The sequence below is a fragment of the Amia ocellicauda genome, chromosome 1, assembly GCF_036373705.1.
Source record: "Amia ocellicauda isolate fAmiCal2 chromosome 1, fAmiCal2.hap1, whole genome shotgun sequence".
Classification (NCBI taxonomy): Eukaryota; Metazoa; Chordata; class Actinopteri; order Amiiformes; family Amiidae; genus Amia; species Amia ocellicauda.
Genome location: NC_089850.1, coordinates 59,066,527 through 59,086,100, shown reverse-complemented (window position 1 = coordinate 59,086,100; position 19,574 = coordinate 59,066,527). Strand labels below are relative to the sequence as shown.

At 44.7% G+C, this 19,574-nt stretch overlaps 1 protein-coding gene across 5 annotated transcripts; it reads left to right on the top strand.

Moving 5' to 3' along the window:
* The first annotated feature begins 1,136 nt into the window (after positions 1-1,136).
* LOC136754990 (transmembrane protease serine 3) lies at positions 1,137-17,466 on the top strand. 5 transcript variants are annotated; one of them, XM_066711342.1, is made up of 14 exons: positions 1,137-1,176; positions 8,104-8,135; positions 9,171-9,225; positions 10,016-10,147; positions 10,519-10,671; positions 11,117-11,243; positions 11,724-11,843; positions 11,962-12,005; positions 12,366-12,531; positions 13,512-13,675; positions 14,352-14,447; positions 14,589-14,725; positions 14,897-15,046; positions 15,478-17,466. In XM_066711342.1, exons 2-14 carry the CDS (start codon positions 8,112-8,114, stop codon positions 15,487-15,489), a joined length of 1,380 nt encoding a protein of 459 aa, XP_066567439.1. In that variant the 5' UTR covers positions 1,137-1,176; positions 8,104-8,111; the 3' UTR covers positions 15,490-17,466. The 5 variants fall into 5 exon arrangements, with proteins under 5 accessions (XP_066567439.1, XP_066567422.1, XP_066567430.1 ...); XM_066711325.1 differs by lacking the exon at positions 1,137-1,176 and adding an exon at positions 5,079-5,426 and having other exon boundaries at positions 9,988-10,147; XM_066711333.1 differs by lacking the exon at positions 1,137-1,176 and adding an exon at positions 5,080-5,426.
* Positions 17,467-19,574: the final 2,108 nt, after the last annotated feature.

Here is a 19,574-nt window from a genome sequence, read left to right as displayed (position 1 = left end):
AAGACAAGGGTGATCTTAGAAAGAATACGTGTACACATCTAAATAAATAAGTGAAAGAATAATATAATTAATTGATTAAGTGATATATTGCCCGTCACGCCCCATCCGTGACACAAGCTCAACTGAACGTCCGCATTAGAGTCTTCTGTCAGGAATTACAATCCATAGGATCCAAATGGTTTTGTTAATTTGTTATCAAAGATGTAGAGCCACTGCTGCAAATGTATTTGAATAAAAGGAAGTGAAGATCAAGATATATACATACACACATACACATGCATAGAGAGTGGGAAACCACCCAGGCTGTTGCTTCCCTGTGCTTGAATACACATTGCTCAACGCAGCCCTGTGGTCTTTATTTTACTCACCTGTGCTGATGAAAACAACACATTTTAGCCTCATTACTAGAAAGAAATTGCTGAACCATTCATCTAAATCCTGTCACCCAGCAAGAATTAACTGACTGCTGACAAAGCCTGTATATGTGAGGTGATGACAGACAGAAACACAGAGTGGAGGAGGCCCCTGGGAGACACACAGACAGTGCTGCACTAACAGTGAGGGTTGGGGGCGTCGGACACACAGAGAGGTGGCGGGTTCATGTTTCCCGCAGATTACAGCTCCAGCTCTGAAGGGCCTCTGTGTTCAGATGCTCCGCCAGGCATCCAGCGGCAGCGTCCCTTTGTCCTCTAAGTGTGGAGGCGGCCGTGCTGTGCTGTGCCAACAGCAGCCAAGAGCACAAAGGCAATTTCCCAGAAAGTGTGATATGACACTACTGTTTTCCAAGACAAGTTTTTAAATATGTAAAACACAACAACAACTCCTGAGTCTGAACCTATTCAGGAATTGCTACCTCAGATAAAGAAAACAAAGGGAGGTGGGGGATTGATTTATATGTGTTTCAGTATCTAGAGTTGCACCAGAGTGGACCGTGTGCAGGATAATCCAATACTCACACGGAATGCCGTGGAAAGGATCCAGGAGCTAAAAGACTACAATTCCCAGCAGACATCAGGGCAGGGGTGGGCAACCAACCACATGGAAGATTTGAGCTGGCCACACCCCTCACTCAGGATTGGCTAAGACAGGTATATAAGGCTGTGTTTGGGGCTGGAAAGGGTTTGTTTGTGTGATGCTGCTGTTTGATAGTTAACAAAGGAAGAGTTGCCATCAAAGGTAATTGTGAAACATTGGGTAAAAGACTTCATAGGGGGCATAAGTGGCAACCAAAAGCTGGAGATGGATTGTTTGTGTGGGGCGTATAACCCTCTACAGAGGCAGCTGGGTCAAATAAATGCACAAGTCTTGTCCTGGGTTTAAAAGAGCAGTTCTGTATTCCTGTGATGAATCCTACATGGGCACATCAGTCAGACATCAAGACCCAGCTCTTCATATGACACATTGGTTTGATCAGGTTGAAGGTAAATTGCCCTGGATAAGGGTGTCTGCTAAGAAATAAATGATGATCAATAACTTGACATTAGAATACAGCTTTACCTGTTTATCGATTTTGCTAAGTTTGAGAATTATTCCATGTCACAGGTGCCTGGAATGAACCCAGGTGAGCTCCTCATGAACACAGAGCTTTGTCGTACAATGATTCCCAACTGTCTGTGCATCAGTCAGTAGGTACCAGTTCAGACTGGTTCAAGAGTGCATTTGTTCAACAAGTTGAGCACACTGACGAGCTACTGTGTGCTCAGTGGGTGTTCTCGGTCGTGACAACATGCCTGGTTGAGAAACCCGGGTCTAGGTTTGTGCAGTCAGATGTGTCTGTGAAGCATTAGTGCTTGTCAAGTTGCCCCACTGTGTATTACCAGGCAGATTAGTTCCTTGGAAGGACGCCAAGCACAGAAGGGATCAGACCCTAACACCTCAGAGGCAGAAGCCGATGCTCAGGCTGAAGCCTAAAATGTAGAGCACTAGACCATGTGAGGGTGTAGGGGCTGCATTTCAATTTCTCAATTTGAACAAGTTGGGTGCAAGTTGTCTCTGTGCTGCCCAACACACCACTCTGCATTGAGTGTTATAGCTGGAGAATAAACCTATGGCCAAATAACCTGTTCAGGATAAGAGCAACAATTACCAAGAGTCAAGTCAAATCACAGGCAAACAAATCGGGCTGGATGAGTGCTGGGTATTTCAGAGTAAATGGAGCTGGAATTCAGGGAGGGGGGATTTTGAGATTTCACAACACACCTGTAATAAGTTTTGTGGTTCCAGAATTGCGAAAGGGAAGCTGTGATGCTGCTTTCCAAATATCCACAGTAGTGGGACGGGTTATTCGTTACGAACGAGACATTTCATGACAGATTCTAAACCACAGAGAAACAGGTGACATTCAGAGTGTTTGTGAAATCTGCTGCTCTGGGCACTGGAATTGGGAAGTTTAAGAATTTCAGTTATTAAATGTATTAGGGTAACAGGGCTGTTCTGTTTGGATTAAAAAAAAAGTGAGGCAGCAGTACAGCAAGTATTGGGAACATAAACATGAGCAGATGTACAGTGACTCGCAAGTGTTCACCCCCCTTGGACTTTTCCACATTTAATTGTTACATGAAATCAGAATGGATTTAATAGGGAGTTTTTGCCACTGATCAACAGAACATGTCCATGATGTCAAAGTGAAAAATATAATCTGCAAATTGTTCTAAATTACAAATACAAAATGGAAAATAATTGAATGTATAAGTAATCAATATTTGGTAGAGGCACCTTTTTCAGCAGTTACAGCCAAGAGTCTATGTGGAGAAGTCTCCACCAGCTTTGCACATCTGAACACAGCAGTTTTTGCTCTTTCCTTGCAAAATTGCTCAAGCTCCATCAAGCTGGATGGGGACCTTTGGTGAACAGCAATTTTCAACTCTTTCCAAATATTCTCAATTGGATTGAGGTCCAGGCTTTGTCTGGGCCACTCCAGGACATTTACCTTTTTGTTTTTAAGCCACTCCAGTGTGGCTTTGGCAGTATGTTTTGGGTCATTGTCCTGCTGGAAGATAAATCTTCTCCCACGTCCCAGGTCTCTTGCAGGTTTTCCTCCAGGATTTCTGCACTTTGTTGCATCCATTCTGCCCTCTATCTTTACAAGGTTTCCAGGCCCTGATGTAGCGAAGCATCCACATAGCATGATGCTGCCACCACCATGCTTCAAGGTAGGGATGGTGTTCTCAGGATGACGTGCGGTGTTATGCTAGCGCCAAACGTAGCGCTTCGCGTTGAGGCCAAAAAGCTCAGTTTTTTTGTTCTCATCAGAATCTTCCTCCACTTGGTCTCTGAGCTGAGATTTGATGCAAGTTTTTCTCGCCCATAAAGGCCACATTTGTGAAGCACCCGGGCTGTTGCAGTCTGCACAGTGTCTCCCAGCTGAGCCATGGAAGACTAACTCCTTCAGAGTTGCCATAGGCCTCTTGGTGGCCTCCCTGATCAGTGCCCTTCTCACCCGGATACTCAGTATTTGAGGACGGCCTGATATAGGCGGCTGTGCCATATTCTCTCAATTTCTTAATCATGGACTTTACTGTGCTGATTTGATTTGAATGTTCCTTTATCTTCATTATGTAGTTTTTGTTAGGAATCGTACTAACCAACTGTGGGACAATTGGTTTCACCACCGCTCAATCAGGTGTGTCATAGCAAAGTGGGTGATTTCTTGTGCATTACATTTTTGGTTTTTTATTTGTAATTTAGAACAATTTTACAGATTTATATTTTTCACTTTGACATCATGGACATTTTCTGTGTTCAGTTTGCAGAAACTCCTGATTTAAATCCATTCTGATTTCATGTAACAGAGTAAATACTTTTGAGAGCCACTGTAATAGTCCAGACAACACTGGCTCCAATTTTTCAAATGAAGATGGGGTTTTCTTGGCTAGTGAGACACATTATAGAACAAATGGCAATTACATTGGAAAGCGAATTCCATATACAATATATAAAAAAAAAGCAGACTTCTGGCCAAAGTTTGGTTCCTTTTTCTTGGTCTGCCTGTCGTGCCTCTCAATTTGGGAAATGTTAGTTTTCCTTTTAATCTATTTTTGGAGAACTCTTCCAATGCAGCTCGAAACCAGCACACACGAGCGATCCGGCCTCTAGTCAAATTGTCAACGGCAGAGCGAACGAGACCGCTGTCTGAGGAGCAGAGGGGGCTGAGTCTCGGGTTGGGCAACAGCTGGGTGTGATGTGGACACCCCAGGGGGCCTACAGGAGAGAGGACCTGTACTGTATGGACTCAAGTCAGAATGGGTTTCCTCCGCTTATTCCCAAAACCACTCCTATAACAGGGATTTCTGAGCATCTGAAACAGACCTTCCCTCTGTAGATAAGAACATGTATACATAGACTGTGGTAAGGTGCTTGGTTTGGTACAGGAAAGGTGGTACATCAGGGCACAACTGCTCAGGAGCCCATACCCAAAATGGAGGACACTCTTAAACTCTTGTAGTTTGTTCATGGCATTTAAAATGGTAGACACCAGAAAGACTACCAGTCTCAATGTAACTGGGTCTGCAAAGGTGGCAAACAGGACAGTGCCACATGCCTGTAGCAGATTCTCTGGGGTTAATATAAAGAAGTGTTTGGCTTTAGTGTGGGGAGGGGAAGTTGTGGAGATGCGTACTGTATACCAAGCACAGGACTCTTGTATTTTTTGCTAGTGTATTTACTGGTTTGTATGAGATCCCTCTGTGTAGTGACCTTTGGCCATGTGACCCACATGTTGAAACCCCAAAAATAAGGAACAGGCAGTTGCCCTGCTCATGAAGTAACATCATGTATTGGTGTACGTCAACTCTTATAAAAGTGCAGAAGAGTCTAAAAAGGTAGGAAATAATATTGAGGGCACAGAACTACAATATACTGTATACAAAACAAATGCCTTAATCCTGTTAGGGCAGAAAAGGGCACCACACTCTTTTGTGAGAAAGTGCCTGAGGGTTGAGTGAAGAAGAGCGAGAGAAGGGCCGGACACCAGAGCAGCAGTGTAGAAAGAGAGGGAGGGAGGGGTGGAAGGGCAGGTGACAGGTGACGGGTGTCCTATTTCAGGGAAGCTGCTGTTTTAGATGAGGCACAAACCAGTGACAGCCGGCAGGATCAGACAGAAGGGCGGATCTAAACGAGCAGTCAAACTACCTGTGTAGACTGAACTCAATCCACTGTTTTGCCTGGAGAAGGAGACTGAGGCACACAAACTGAAAGTGTAGAGTGTAGAGATCAGAATCTGATTAACCATTTTTGTCTGAACTGTCGGGAAGAAACACTGGTAGTTTTCTACCTTCAGCGGCTCTGGATAAGGGAGGGTGTCTGCCAAGAACGAAAAATATTACCAGGAAGGTTTAGTGGGCAATTTGGCCCCTTTCTTGCCTGTGATCTCCACACTCCACGTACTTGAGCCGGGAGCTGGGGACATCAACTGATCGATCATGCCGGTGAGTAGTGCCATGCTGTTCTCTCTGGATTGGGATTGGGAGGGGGGGTGATCAGAAATGTTGGCCTGTGTCCAAAGGTGGTTAGCAGGGAAATAAGACGAGGGTTAGGTGCACTGGGAATCCGATTTTGTGTGGATAGAAATTGCCCAGTGCTGCCACAATCTAGTGCTCGAGCCTCTAACCAACAGGTTTTATAGGTAACTTTTAATCAACTTAACACCTGGAACAATTCAATTGTGATCAATTAAATTAAATTTAGAGATTTGGTAGAAATTAACTACCCTGTTCAGCCCTCAGTGACCAGAGTTCCTGTAACTGAACAAGTCATTTGCTTCATTGATCAATAACTTCCATGTGTTCCCAATCTTTCGAAACTAGAATTTTAGGGTGACAACACTTATTGGATAGTGGCTCTCCAGGACTGTTTGGGCTCCACAGCCCTCACCAGTGCAAGGTGGACATCCTGGGTCTTATTTGAGCTCCTGCTCAGCAGTGCTTGCTGTTCACGCAGCCACAAAGCCGGAAACTGAACAATGCAAGACAAACCACAAACTCGCAAAAAAAAAACTAAACCTGTTGAACTGCTGCCAACTACTGTGTCCTTATCTCACTGCTGAATTGTGCTTTAGTCTATTCTGCAGGTCTAGATGACTCGCATTTAAGGCTTTAGGAAAGTGACTGGTTTAACTCCTTGGAGCTCCAGGTTTTACAGATCAATCAGTGGACAATGTCCGTCTTGTAATTGAGCCTCGGTAACGAAGGAGTTTGCAATGAGAGCCAGAGGACACGGGCCCAGGGCTGGAGACCCCACTGATTTAACCACATTTCAACCACACCTTCAGACGTGCCTTGATTGCATTCAACACTTAATTCTGTTGTGTTTTTTACCCCATGTCAGTTTCTCAATGTAAATGGCTAATATTTGAATCATATTCCTTTCCTTTAAAAGGACCGATGCTAATTTACTGATCAATTAGGAGTTGAGGAAAAACTGTCAAATTTGAGTAGCAGAGAACTGCTCAGGATTTCCAGATAATGGTTTACAGAGGGGTGGGGGAAGAAAACAATGAAATCTATGCACATGATTTGACAATCAATAATGAGGTATCGTACAATTCATCAGTGCTTTGCCTCAGCTTTAGTTATAAGTTGCTCTCTAATGGTGAAACTGGCTTATTCAACAGTGCTGTATGACTTGCACTGGAATAATGCTAAAACGGGTGCTTTACAATCCAACTCGATTTCCAAACTCAGTAGCTGAATGTGGTTTTAGTGTGTAGAGGTCCTTGGGGATGTTTGTGTGCCGGCACATTTGGCAATCTATAGGGGTGTACAAACTTAAGTTTTGTTTCTGCAAACCCTAGACTCTTTCTTCCCTAATATGTATCCTGAACTTTCTAACCACGATGCATACCAAACCACTGCTTTGCTGGGCCGATGCAAGAAGCCTCAGAGAAACACGTTTTCAAATTTGTTGGCAGCTGGATAAAAGCAGGTGAAACTGAACTGGGATGCCTCCGGGTTAATGTGACGTTCTTGTCAAAACTGTTTTCTTTTCCATTGCAGTGACAGTCTTGTCTGTTTTTGTTCAGCTGTTTTTGATGACTCACCCAGTGCCGACAATCCTGTATCCTTACTGGGCACGAATGGGTGGAGGCAGGTATAGCGTGAGGCACAGTGACAGCCCTGATGCCAGTAGATCAGGAGTTTTGTAGATTACCCAGGTGCAGGAAGTTCCACTCAATCCATAGGCCTTCATAAACACTGCAGTCCACGGGAAATTAAACCAATATAGTGGAATTTCAGGTTTTGCCACATTAGAAGGGTTTTAAAAGGTGTGGTAGGATAGAGACGGACCCCTCAGGGCTGCTGTTTTTCGCCCAGTGATTCAATACTTGGCATTTCCTTATGTTGCTCATAGACGAGTGCAGCCTAGGGCTGACTCATGTCTTTGTCGTCATGGAACGCAAATATTGTGACATGGGCCTTATTGCAGAATATTAAAACCTATCGGTCTTCTGATTTTATTGCCAGGATAGGAGTTTCGTTCCTTTCCTCCCCATCTGATCGTAACTTGTGTGGAAACTCTATCCTTAATCATTTATCAGCTAATCAAGTCTGAATCCAGGGGCAACTGTGCTTTAACTGACTGTCTGCAGCACTAGGTACTACTGATGTTTTTGTAGAACAGACTATTTGAACAAAAGCATATTATGATGCAGATGGGCACAAATGTGACCATCAAGCGACACCACAAACTGAATCCTGGACTAAGATTCCATAGTTACAGGTGCTGGAATGAGGCCTTGGCTACAAATGCACACATGCAGGTTGATGCAAAAAGTGGTGACCTAAACACCACAGTCCAGTGGTTTGGTTTTTGGGGGTTTCTTTCCACCTGCTGTTACCTTTGGAATCGCCAGCATTTCAGTTTATGCCCCTTCCTAGCCATAATCTAGCCATTCAGTTAACAATACTGACCAATTCACAGGCTGCAATCCCCCCCACCCCGTCTTGTATGAGTCACACTGGCATTTTACACTGTGTGATTTTATGAACAAGTCCCAACACAGCAGAGGAACAGGCAGACGCATTCCTATCTTATGTGCACATCACAATATCTCCAATCTATTAAGCAATACCTTTTGAAACTGTTTTGTGTTGTTTTCTGTTACAGAACCAGCCATGCTGCCTTCTTGCTGCCATTCTGTAAGTGCTAAAGAAAAAAAAAACTGGTATAAGGACTAATTACCCTGCTTAAGGCATTGTTGGCATCATGAAGCTTTTAATGTGTGAATCGGCCAATGTCCGTGTTTGGAATTCAAAAACTTGTCAATTAGAAATTGACATTTGTGGCTGACCAATGGACATGATCACTTCATGATGCAGACAGGGGTCTCGTGATTATCTGTTGCAATTCAAGTGTAGAAACGAGGGTTTTAAATCAAGCTCACATTCAGACTATTCAAACTCCTAATCGAGACCTGGGACTCTAATTGCTACAACCTGCTCTGGGATGGGGAACCTAGGCTGGAAGTTGGCGTTCGAGTTCAGTGGCTCAGGGCTACATTTATAATGGCAGTTGGGTGTATGGGTGCACAATTCACTTACTGGTGCTTTAAATAGGTGCTGTTGAATATGGTGACTGCTGTTTAAAGGCAGTTATGTAAGGTATAGTAAGTGGTTAGGAGTGCCTCTGGGCTTTGTTGTTAATGGGCGCTAATGGGATTGCTCTCTGGGAGTGCCAAGTATCGAGAGCCACGTGGCTGCAGAGATTAGGCTGTTGTGAGTTTTGCAAGTTAGCCGAGATTAACTTGTCTCAAGGAAAGGGTGGCTTTGTTCATTGACTAGACTGTCTCAGGGGGAGAGGGTGTCAGGTGGATTAGTGACTAATTGCACTTTTCAATCATTGACCTTGACCTAGATGTCACAGCTGGACCACAAGACACACAAGGGAGCACAAAAGGGAGCAGGCACAAACAACCCAAAATAGCTAGGGCTGATCCTTAAACCCATGGGTGTTACAGGCATCAATCTTCTATATGTATTGTAAGGTGTTAAACACTGGAATTCATAGTAAAAATATACACTTTTGTATGTACAGAAGCAAAATAGAGATGTTTTAATTCACTGCAAACCACCAGTGATGTCGGTGCTGATAATGAGAAGAGCAGCAGCAAGAGCAGATTGAACAGATAAGCAGGTTGCACCCAAGTTGTAATTCTCTCTCTCCCCGCCTTCCAGACGGACACTGAAGCAGCTTTGGAGTCGTCCAGCCCCCTTAATCCCTCAAGCAAAGGTGAGTTTAAAGATTTCACACTTTATTTGAAACCATGCAGTTCTGTGGTTCACTTACTGTTAAGAAATATTGTTCATTAAACTCACTCATTCAATAGCGATCCCTTTCTCCATTGGATGAACACCAACTGAGTACTAGAGAATCATTTTCCAACTGAACGAACCTAGGGGAGATCGAGTGTACTGTCACTGCATTTTATTTTTAAATGTGGTCTCAGACTTGTTTATAATTTACACCAGCAGTCACTAAGCAGGGGGGTTGGATACAGACCACACTTTACCATGAAAATACATATGAAATTACACTGCAAATATACATCATTTACTGAATGCACTAAGCAATGGGCACATACTAACCTAATAAGTTATAATGCTCATTAACCTTACCGATTCTACCTAGTTACACATGACCTAGTAATTTACATCACAAAAACTATCAATGTAGCAGGAAAGCATTACACAAGTAATGCAGTTACAATTAAAGATCTGTGATTTGTCTGCGTTCGAGATGCATTTTGAATGAACTATTTTGAGAAGCTTTCATTTGATCTGATCATGAATTCCTAAACGGGGCCCACTGAACTGAAAAGGCTGTCTGTGCCAAAGGAGTGCATTTCTACAGCCATTCGAGTCTGAGCAGAGATGGGTTTAGTCAATTCCTTCTCCGGTGGCATCAAATCATGTCTTTAAAATTAAAAAAGTGCATGACAAATCAGTATACTATCAAAATGTGCCATAGTCTGTACTGTATTAAACCTTCCAGCCCTTTCTCTCATGTGGGGATCTGCCAGGCAAACCCAGGAAGAAAATGCCAGCCACGACCAAACGACCGTTGAAGGAGCGATGCTCCGTGCAGTGGATGGTCATCACAGTGCTGATCGTGCTCACTCTGCTGGGGCTGCTGATCACTGGGGCATACTTCCGTGAGTGCCCTGACCCCACACCTCTGTCCCCTCACTGCCCTGACCCCACACCTGTCCCCTCGCTTCCCTCATCTCTACAGGCACCTCTCCCCGATTTTCTTCCAATGCCCCTAGACTCCTCTCCTCTCCCTTCTCAATCTTCCTAACTATCATTCTCACTATATTCCTCTTGCTGCACGTTTCCTTTCCTGCCTCCCTCCACTCCTCTCCCAGTTTTCCCTTCTCTTCCTCTCACTCTGCTCCCTCACCTGCCACACTCAATTCAATTTAAGGTGCTTTATTGGCATGAATAATTGCAGTGTTGAACATGTATATGGAAATCAATGTTTTATAAAATCTGTTTACCTAGCTGCTCTCTCCCCCTCCTTCAGTGAAGATTCTGATCGACACCAACTTCTTCTTCTGCAAGACATCCTTTAAGTTTATCCCCCGCTCCAAGGTGTGTGACGGGAAGGCGGACTGTGCGAATAGGGAGGACGAGCTGATGTGTGTGACCAACCTGACGATCAACTCCTCCTTCCCAGGTACGCCATACCCCCGAGGAATACATGCCAGAGGTCCTGCACAGACACTCGTGGCAAAGATGGGCTGTTCTGTGCCTGAATGCCTCTTCACCTTCCTGCAAAAAAAAAAAACTCACAGCCCAGCAAAACCCCACAGAACAGAGTGAGCATGTTTAGTCAATCAGGAGATCCATCAGTATACTTTTTTTTTTTTTTTTTTTTTTTTTTTTTTTGCTGATCTCCCCACTGGAGGATGACTAACCCCAACTGTCCAAGTGTTAGAGATTGTCAAAGTGGTTCCTATTGAATGGCTTTTCAGTGAGCAGTTGGAAATGATCTGACAGTCTAGTATCGGAGGTTTACAGGTTTACTAATGAACTCCATTCTCCAACCTCCCTCTCTCACTCCCATGTGCTCCTGCCCCCTGGCTCTCCCATTCCCATGTCCTCTTCATCTCCCTGTGCAGTGAGGCTGGTGACCAACAGCTCAGTGCTGCAGGTCTACACTCGCTCTGGCTCCTGGAGGCTGGTGTGTGGGGAGGGCTGGCAGATTCAACACACACAGCAGGTCTGTCAGCAGCTGGGCTTCAGCAGGTAAGACTCACTGGGAACAGCCAACTACTGATTTATCCACTGCCTTCGTTGCCATCGCTGTTATTGACGAAGACTTGATGCAATGGTTTAAGTGTTTGAGCCTGCTCCCTTTCGTGCTCGGGCTTGTGGGTAGCAAATCCTAAATGGAAGGTGTACATTGCGGAGGCTGGAAATAAAGGCTACCGTGCAAAATGCAACAAGTTTGGCAGTGGAAAAAAATGGTCAAGATGCGGCAAAATAGCGTCTGCAAAATTCTGAATTGGTGAACACCAAGATCCGTTACCCAATGAACAGGATTAGTCTCACCTTTGTCGGTGGTAAACCGTACCAAGCTTTCCTATTGTAGCATGACATCCCCAAAGGTGACAAAATTCAAAGCGTTATGCAGAGAAACAGAATGGATATCGCTATATACAGCATTTTAGCGCCTGCAGACTCTATACAGGTTACTAAAATAGTACATGTTGGTCTCTCTTTCAGTAACCCCAGCAGCAGCACAGTAGCAGTGAATTTGCTGCCCTCCTCGATCAAGACCGGCTTCAGCGCAGTCGCCCCCAAGAACGGCACAGCCAGTGGCATCAGTGACCTACTGACTGACAAGTACTGTCCTCTCACAGCCTCACTGCCACCCACACTCCCTTAATGTGCGTCTCTAACATGTGGGTCTTGCATTGTGGAGAGGTTACTGACTTGTTTTCTGCCTCTCTCTCCCTCACAGACCGAGCTGTACTTCTGGATCAGTGATCGCCCTCTCCTGTTCAGGCAAGTCTCTCCCCCTCAGACCCTCTGGGACACTGATGCCAGCCGGTCTCCTGTCCTGGGACTCTGAACATGAATATGACTTGTTCACAAGTCAAATTTCAACCTAAACCCCAAAAACAGCCCCCTGCCAGTTCAGAGTGACTCTTGCTTCTCAAGTCCTGTGTGTAATCCAGGCAACAGTGCAGCCCTTTTTAAAGACCAGTATTTAGCACTAGAGTACAGCTGAGGGTCAACCTGTGAGAGACGGCTGCAGTGCTTTCATCCTGAGTCCTGCGAACTGCTTACACACAACTTGCCCTGCGCTGAGCCCCTGAGCCCAGTCATGTGCGATGTTGTGATTCAGACTAATGTTCGTTGCAGAATGTGGGCTGACTCTGGGTCTTGAAGACCGCATCGTGGGCGGCACCGACACCACCGTCGAGCACTGGCCCTGGCAGGTGAGCCTGAAGATCAACGGCCAGCACACCTGTGGAGGGAGCCTGGTGACGCCGCGCTGGCTGGTCACCGCAGCACATTGCGTCGCCAGGTGAGCCCACCGCCCGACATGGACTGTGGGGTCGGTTTTGCCTCGGCTACTGCCATTACTGCTACTGAAAGCGCCATTACTGCCACTTCTACTCTCCCTCATTCTTCCAATCTTGTCTGTGTCCTTTATTGGCATGACCAGAAATAAGTATTGCCAGAGCAATGGTGACAGAACAGTTCTTTAAAACATACATGTACATTTCCATACATAAATACACATGTATGGTAAACAATTAAGTTTAAATTTTACCAATTTAAATTAATTCAGAGGAACATAATACTTGGGTGTAGCATAGGTCATTACCTGTGTCCAGGGGTGTCCCCTGTGTGAGTGGACTGAGTGTCCACTGTGTCCCTCAGGCTGTGGTAGGCAGCTGTATACTGGGCTGCCAGTAATATGCAGCTGGTCTCCTCTCCTAGAAGGACTGGCAGTTTCTCGCAGGTCTGCTATTTTGGGGAAACATGAACATTTACGAGCACAATATTTTTCACATTTTTGAGTTAAGTGCAGCACTGTCCACTTCTCAGCACTGGCAGTGGGGGCACAGCCAGTCCTCTCTGAGCAGCCAGGTTTGCCTGTGCTGGCCCGTCTCAGTGAGTTCAGCCTGGCCATCGAGCCTGTATTTGGTCAGGATCCTTTTGTGTTTTTTGTTCATTTAAGGTATTCTGCCAATGTGTAGTGTCTTTTTAGGGCCCAATAGCACTGCAGTTTACATTGATTTTGTGGGTTTCCCAATGGGTGATGTAGCTTTCTTTGTGCTGTGATAATTTGATTGACTCCGATAGTTTGTGTGTTGCTGTCCTGAGGCTGGCCGGTGTCTGTGTTTGTGCAGTGAGCCTCTCTCTCGGTGCCTCTCTCTCCTGCTTCAACGGACTGCAACTTGTACCTCAAGGAGTACAACTAAAGCCTCAACTGCTATTGCTATTAAATGAATTTGTGCTGCAACTTACAACTCTAATTTTCAACTTGTCTATGTCCAGTACTGGTAATGAGGTGGATCAGTGGACAGTGCAGACGGCACAGACGTCCCTGAGCTCCTCGGGGGAGCCAGTGGACAAAGTGATCATCAACGGCCAATACTCTTCTGAGAATAACGACTATGACATCGCCATGATGCGCCTGGTCACGCCCATCAAACTGCAAGGTGTGCCTCCCATCCTGGGATCCCTTAGCCATCACAGGCCTGGCTCTCCTACCCTGGTTGCTTCCAGACCCCTGCCATTCTGTGTAGAGAAGTGCCTGCTATGTCATGTCATAAATGCAGCTACTCTTCCCCAGTGCCCTCTGGTCCTTTCTTCAACCCCCCCCATCTCTCACCTCTGTTCAAGATGGCAGAAACCCAGTTCCCCCACCCCCTGTCTGTGACAGTCCCCTGAGACTTAGTCCAGTCAGCAGTCCTGGCATCAGCTATAAGCAGACTTAGTGGTTGTTTAGGGCCCTGAGAAGGCTTTTGGGGGGGGGGGGATCCCCAATTATGAGGGTTTTAAGTAATTTTTATTCAGAAGGTGGAACTGATTCAAATGGACTCAAATGCACCCAGCCTGCAGCACTTTCAAATGTCTAGATGCTCACTTGCCTCAATAGCACCCAACTATGATCTGCTGTTGGGATTTTTTTCCTCCCTGTATCTTAAGTGTTGTAATAGTGCTGTGCCGCAGTGAGACAGATTGTACAGCTCTACAGTGCGAGTAACTGTGCCACTGCATGTCTGCAGAGCATTGCGAGTTAGTCTAGAGTGCAGAAATGTTTTTTTACTGCAGTGTGCAATTTGTACACACGTGCTGTTTTGCTGCAGTGTGTGACGGTGTCTCCTTTCTAAGGTACGAGTTACCCGGTGTGCCTGCCCCCGTATGGCCAGCAGCTCAAAGCCAACCAGTCGCTGTGGGTGACAGGCTGGGGATACACGCAGGAGAGAGGTAGCACTGCCCTCACCGTCTCTTTCCTGTTACTCTGATCTCTCACCTTCCTCCTACTTTCTTCTTTCCATGCATCTCCCTGTGTCTCCCTCACTCCCATTTGCCCTTCATCTAATATCTCCCCCTCTCTCTGCCTCTCAGGTAAGGTGTCGACAATACTGCAACAGGCCAATATCCCCTTGATCGACAGGGCAACGTGCCTCCAGCTGTATGGCAGCATCATCACTCCCAGAATGCTGTGTGCCGGATTCGTGCAGGGCAAAGTGGACGCATGCCAGGTAGAGCCTGGCTCCATCATACTGTGACAGTCATACACTGACAATAAGGAACAGATGCACTGGAACTCTCTCTCATCCTATTGATACTGACACTAATGTGATGACCCTGAAACCCTAACACTGATACACGCTCAACCACCCATGTCCACACCCTCTCTCTCAATCTCTCAGGGAGACAGCGGGGGTCCACTGGTCCTCATGGATGATCGCTGGCAGCTGGCGGGCATAGTGAGCTGGGGGGTGGGCTGCGCACGTGCGAACTGGCCCGGGGTTTACAGCAACGTGGACGAGCTGCTAGACTGGATCTACACTGTGATGCAGGTCAGTGCACGGACGCAGGAAGGCAGGGCCCCAGACCCACTCCTATTCCCTCTGATCATTGTTAGCTGTTCTTACCCAAAGTGACTTCTAGCTGTTTACATTTGAAGGAGGTGCAAACTATACCCAATATACAATATAGTATCTAATTTAAAGTACTCAACCAAACCAGTTTATGCCAGTGCCCTCTTTTTGTGCAATCTGTGCTGTTTAGAATTGCCCACTGAGAAGCACACAGGTCTGGGTGTATCATTCTGTCTACAGGTGTCCATCTGTTTGAGTCCTTCAGTCGGCATAGGTCTATCTGCATGTTTGTACTCATCAGTTTGTGGATGTCAGTGTATTTATCTGTCTACTTGTTTGGCAGTAACGATGTCTGTACTGTGTGAGTCTGACTGTATAGTGACACAAATCCCTATTGTCTACCCTTGCAGAAAAACCCCTGAGTTCCCCAATCAAGAGAATGGAGTGACGGCAACAATTATGTTTCACTGAGGAACAAAACTGATTGTCAATTACAAAGACTGGCTATTCTGTGGGTTAATTCATCTTCCTGCAGAGATTTTTTTTGAGCGTGTGGAAGTTTTGCCATTTTGAAAAGCATGACCTCCGTTATATAGACACACCCCCGCCTTTGTGAGGGAACAGATCTGTCCACATCTCTACATTTTACCTAAATCTTATTTTAGTGCTGAACTCCCTTTGCAGAGGGATTTACACCTTTTTAAAAAAAGTGACATTTCAGTGGGAGGGTGTCTGGCCTAATTTTAACAAACCCCGGCAGATGATATGCACAAGCTATAATGCGTGTTTTGTTTACATCATAGTGCGGTTATAGATGCGCTGGCTGCTGTCATTAAAGCAGTATGGCAACACAATGCTTCTTTTAGGAGTTTGTTAGGAGTGGATTCATTGCACTAACATCCCCATAATGTGTTTATCATTAGGACCTTCTGTATGTCTACATTTAAAACCAAGATGTAAGCTCCTAGTCCTAGAACCAGTTTACATAAAAATACATGCTTTTAAATTGCCAGTTCTCATTCAACCTACATGTCACACACAACACATTCAGAGAAAAAATAACACAGGCACACCTTGGTAAGATGGAAGTTTTACACAAAACTAAAGCAAAAATTAAACCACTATTCTAAATATGAGGGTCCGTAAATCCGGTTAAATGGTTGTACATTAAAAATAGTGGTGTGGTTACAATACGATGGCTGTGTTCGTCGTTATTAAGGCGGATGACGTTAAATGGTTCCTATAACAGTTAAGAGTTCTATATCTATCCTGTCACCGAATTTATGGTCAATATGAGGACACTGTTACACCGCGCATGCTCCCTCAATCCACATTCGGTTATATAAATGAATTCAATCTTACCGAGTGTCTCCAAATCGGCCCTGCTGTAAAAAAACATCCTCTAGTTTCTCTGCGCTCTTAAACGCTTTGAATTTTTTTTTTTTTCTTGTTATAGATAGAATTTATATTTTAGTGCCCTTTTATTAACTTCAGGGAGAAGACCCTGGGATTTTGTTTAGAGGACTGGTCATTTCCACTGTTATCGTCATTTTGCCCTAAAGTGACCCCTCAGCCCTCGCTTTGCCCATTTGCCCCGTTGTCGCCAGTTTTGTATATTGGCATATTCGCCACAGCTAAAGATGTAGATACAGATTTCAGTCTCCGTTGAACGATGTGTTCAGTATTTGGGGTGAAATTATACAATTTAAGTGTGGTGCGTGTTCCTTATTAAGTTTTTGTAATTTGCTCGAAGTGAAAACATGACCATGCCAAGAAACCGTGGTTGTGTATGACGAGCCAAATTATCATTTAGAGATCTGCAAACCATTAAGAGATCTAAATAAGGTGCGAGTTGAAGAAGATCTCTCAACGAGTTGAAGAAGATCTCTCAACGAGTTGAAGAAGATCTCTCAACGAGTTGAAGATCTCTCAGATAATTTGGCTTGCCATAGTTCGTGTGGCGCAGTTCTGCACAGATCTACAATATCCCATTGGTGGAATCGCGCATATCTGCACAGAACTGCTGAAGTCTGCGGTACAGTGACCAAGTCGACCGTGAATCTATACTGCACTTGTACCGAGAACAGAATTAATAGCTTTTTATAAAGAACGAAGTCCTCCAAGAGCTGGAAACAACGCCACCTTTAGTTTAATTAAAAGCTCAATGAAAGTTTCGGGTAACAGCAGCGATGAGGAAATCATAAGTAACATTTTATACAGGGAAACATTTTTAAATATTGTATTTTTTGAATTGTTAGTCTTTTGTAGGTCTGTACAATTTAAATGGCATTTTATAGCCCTTGTTTTGGGGTTTTTACATTGTAAATTGGGTATGATTTGTTTTGCATTTATTATTTTCTGGATTATATTCATGTGCAATAAAATATTTATGAACTTTTTATTGTGGCTATGCTGATGTCTCTCCATTGTTTTGTAACCTGTTTGTGTTCTGTAGTTTCCCCTGTCAGGTTTGTGTGGGTTCAACACAAATCCAAGAAAATAAGGAGCACATTACAAACTGAAATACTCTCCCTGCCCTTACTCAACTTTACTCTTCTCCTACTCCCATATTCCAAACATACTTGACAAAAACTCCTATAATTTCAGGGCTCTGAACTAAATCATTACTGTATTTGTCGATCCCAGTCCTGGTGTGATTTTGGGCGCCCTCTTCTGGACTCTCCATTGCTGCATAAAACACACAAACTGTCGAGGAACACTGGACTAGTGTAGTCGCAGTAGTTTTCTTTCCAAATGATTCTGCCTACTGATCCCTTGAGCAATTTCCTTAGACATACATGGCCACTCACTAATCCCAGAACAAGGGTTTAAAAAAAAAAACAAAAAAAAAAAAACATTCAATTCAGAATTCGGTAATCTCAAAACCAGGGACCAGTTTTTAATCTGATAACCGTAATCCGGATTTAGTATTTTATTATTTACATCAACTGGACCATTTTGTTATGCTTTTTCATGCGGTTTTGCTGGCTAACATATAGCAGTAATCCAGTTAAAAGTAAAATTGGTCACAAATTAGGGGATTCTAAATCCAGATCGCTATGATCCCAATAAAAATTTTGGAAGAACTGTCCAAAGCAGTTGAGCTCTTGAGGTGGCTTCAGGCCTGCAGATAAGTGAGGCTGCAGACAAAAGGAGCTCCATTCTGTGAAAGTCCCTCGTTGGGTTTTCTACCAGTCTCTCCCACCATGTCTTTGAATAACCTGGAGAACCAGCTTCAAGAGACGTGGCTGGTGGCTTACTCCAGACCTCCACCACTGTGTAAATAAGCGTCTTCTATTTTCAGTTCTACCCATAAATGTTCTAAATTTCCCCTTGTGACTTCTAGGTTTTGTGTTTGGCTGTTGAGTTGAGAATTAGTTCCTGGGCTGACTTTGTCCTTCTCGCATTAACAGTTTTGAATGCCTTAATCATACCCCCACCACGCCTGTTACCTTGTCCAAGACTAAAGACATCCAGTTCCCCGTATCAGTCTGTGAGAAGTCCTTGTAACCAAGAGTCCTACTACACTCTTTTTCAGCTTTAACTCCCGATGTGACCCACTGAGAGGCAAGTGCAGTAAGTTGTCCTACTGCTAGCCCTACACTGTAGCAATCTGCAATCTATATTTCCTAACATCAAGTGTCATAAATATAGAGTGTAGTACTGTGCAGTATGGACAGTAATCATAACCACAGAAATGAAGGCAGAGGACACGACATTATCCAAAAAAGTTTATTTTGTAGATAGTTTTTTTTTTTTTTTGTATAATTTCAGAAAACAAAAATAAAACCACTTCCTGAAGTGCATATTGATGGGAAGGGTGATGAGATACATAGCACAGGAGGAGAGGAGAGAAGGGGAGGGGAGGGACTGTGATATTCAATGTAGGGTTTGAGATCAGGATGAGGCAGGAGATCTGGGGACTTGACTGGATGGTGTGGGTAGCACTGCGGCCACAGAGTCACGGCTCCACAGAGCAAGAGGCTGCTGCAGGGAAGGAAACCCACCCGCAGCTGGAGAGCCACAGTCCTGCACCCTGGCCTGCACTAACACCCTGCTCAGGAGCTGGCTATGCTGTCGTACATTACAGTGACATCACTGCACTGCAGACAAGGGTCGCCTCTGTCAGCGGTGCGCCTGGGGAATCATCCCCACTCGGCTGCTAGAACCCGTTTCGTTGCCAGATACCATCCCCTATAGCGCTGTACCCCTGTACTCTCCTGGCTGGGAGCCGGTTTCACTTAGCTGTGTATGAAAATACTGTAGATCTCTGTTTAAAACAGCCAGGAGAAAGCTGCACATACTATCCATAGATGTACATGTAGAATTATAATTATATTAATACTTAAACCTGTTTTTTTTTTTACTTTAATCGCATATTTAATAGACAACTAGACTAAGTTGCTGTTTGACAAGCAGACAATCTCTGGGGCTCCCAAGGGCCACAGTATGTCAGCTGACCCTGGCTGCAAACCCTTTTCACACCCTGATGCAATGGTAGAATGGT

What these genes read in the sequence shown, in the direction of transcription:
- LOC136754990 (XM_066711325.1), top strand. An exon ending in GATCACTGGGGCATACTTCC is followed by an intron (nt 10,148 to 10,518) that starts GTGAGTGCCCTG and finishes CCCCTCCTTCAG; the next exon opens with TGAAGATTCTGATCGACACC. An exon ending in CAGCAGCTGGGCTTCAGCAG is followed by an intron (nt 11,244 to 11,723) that starts GTAAGACTCACT and finishes TCTCTCTTTCAG; the next exon opens with TAACCCCAGCAGCAGCACAG.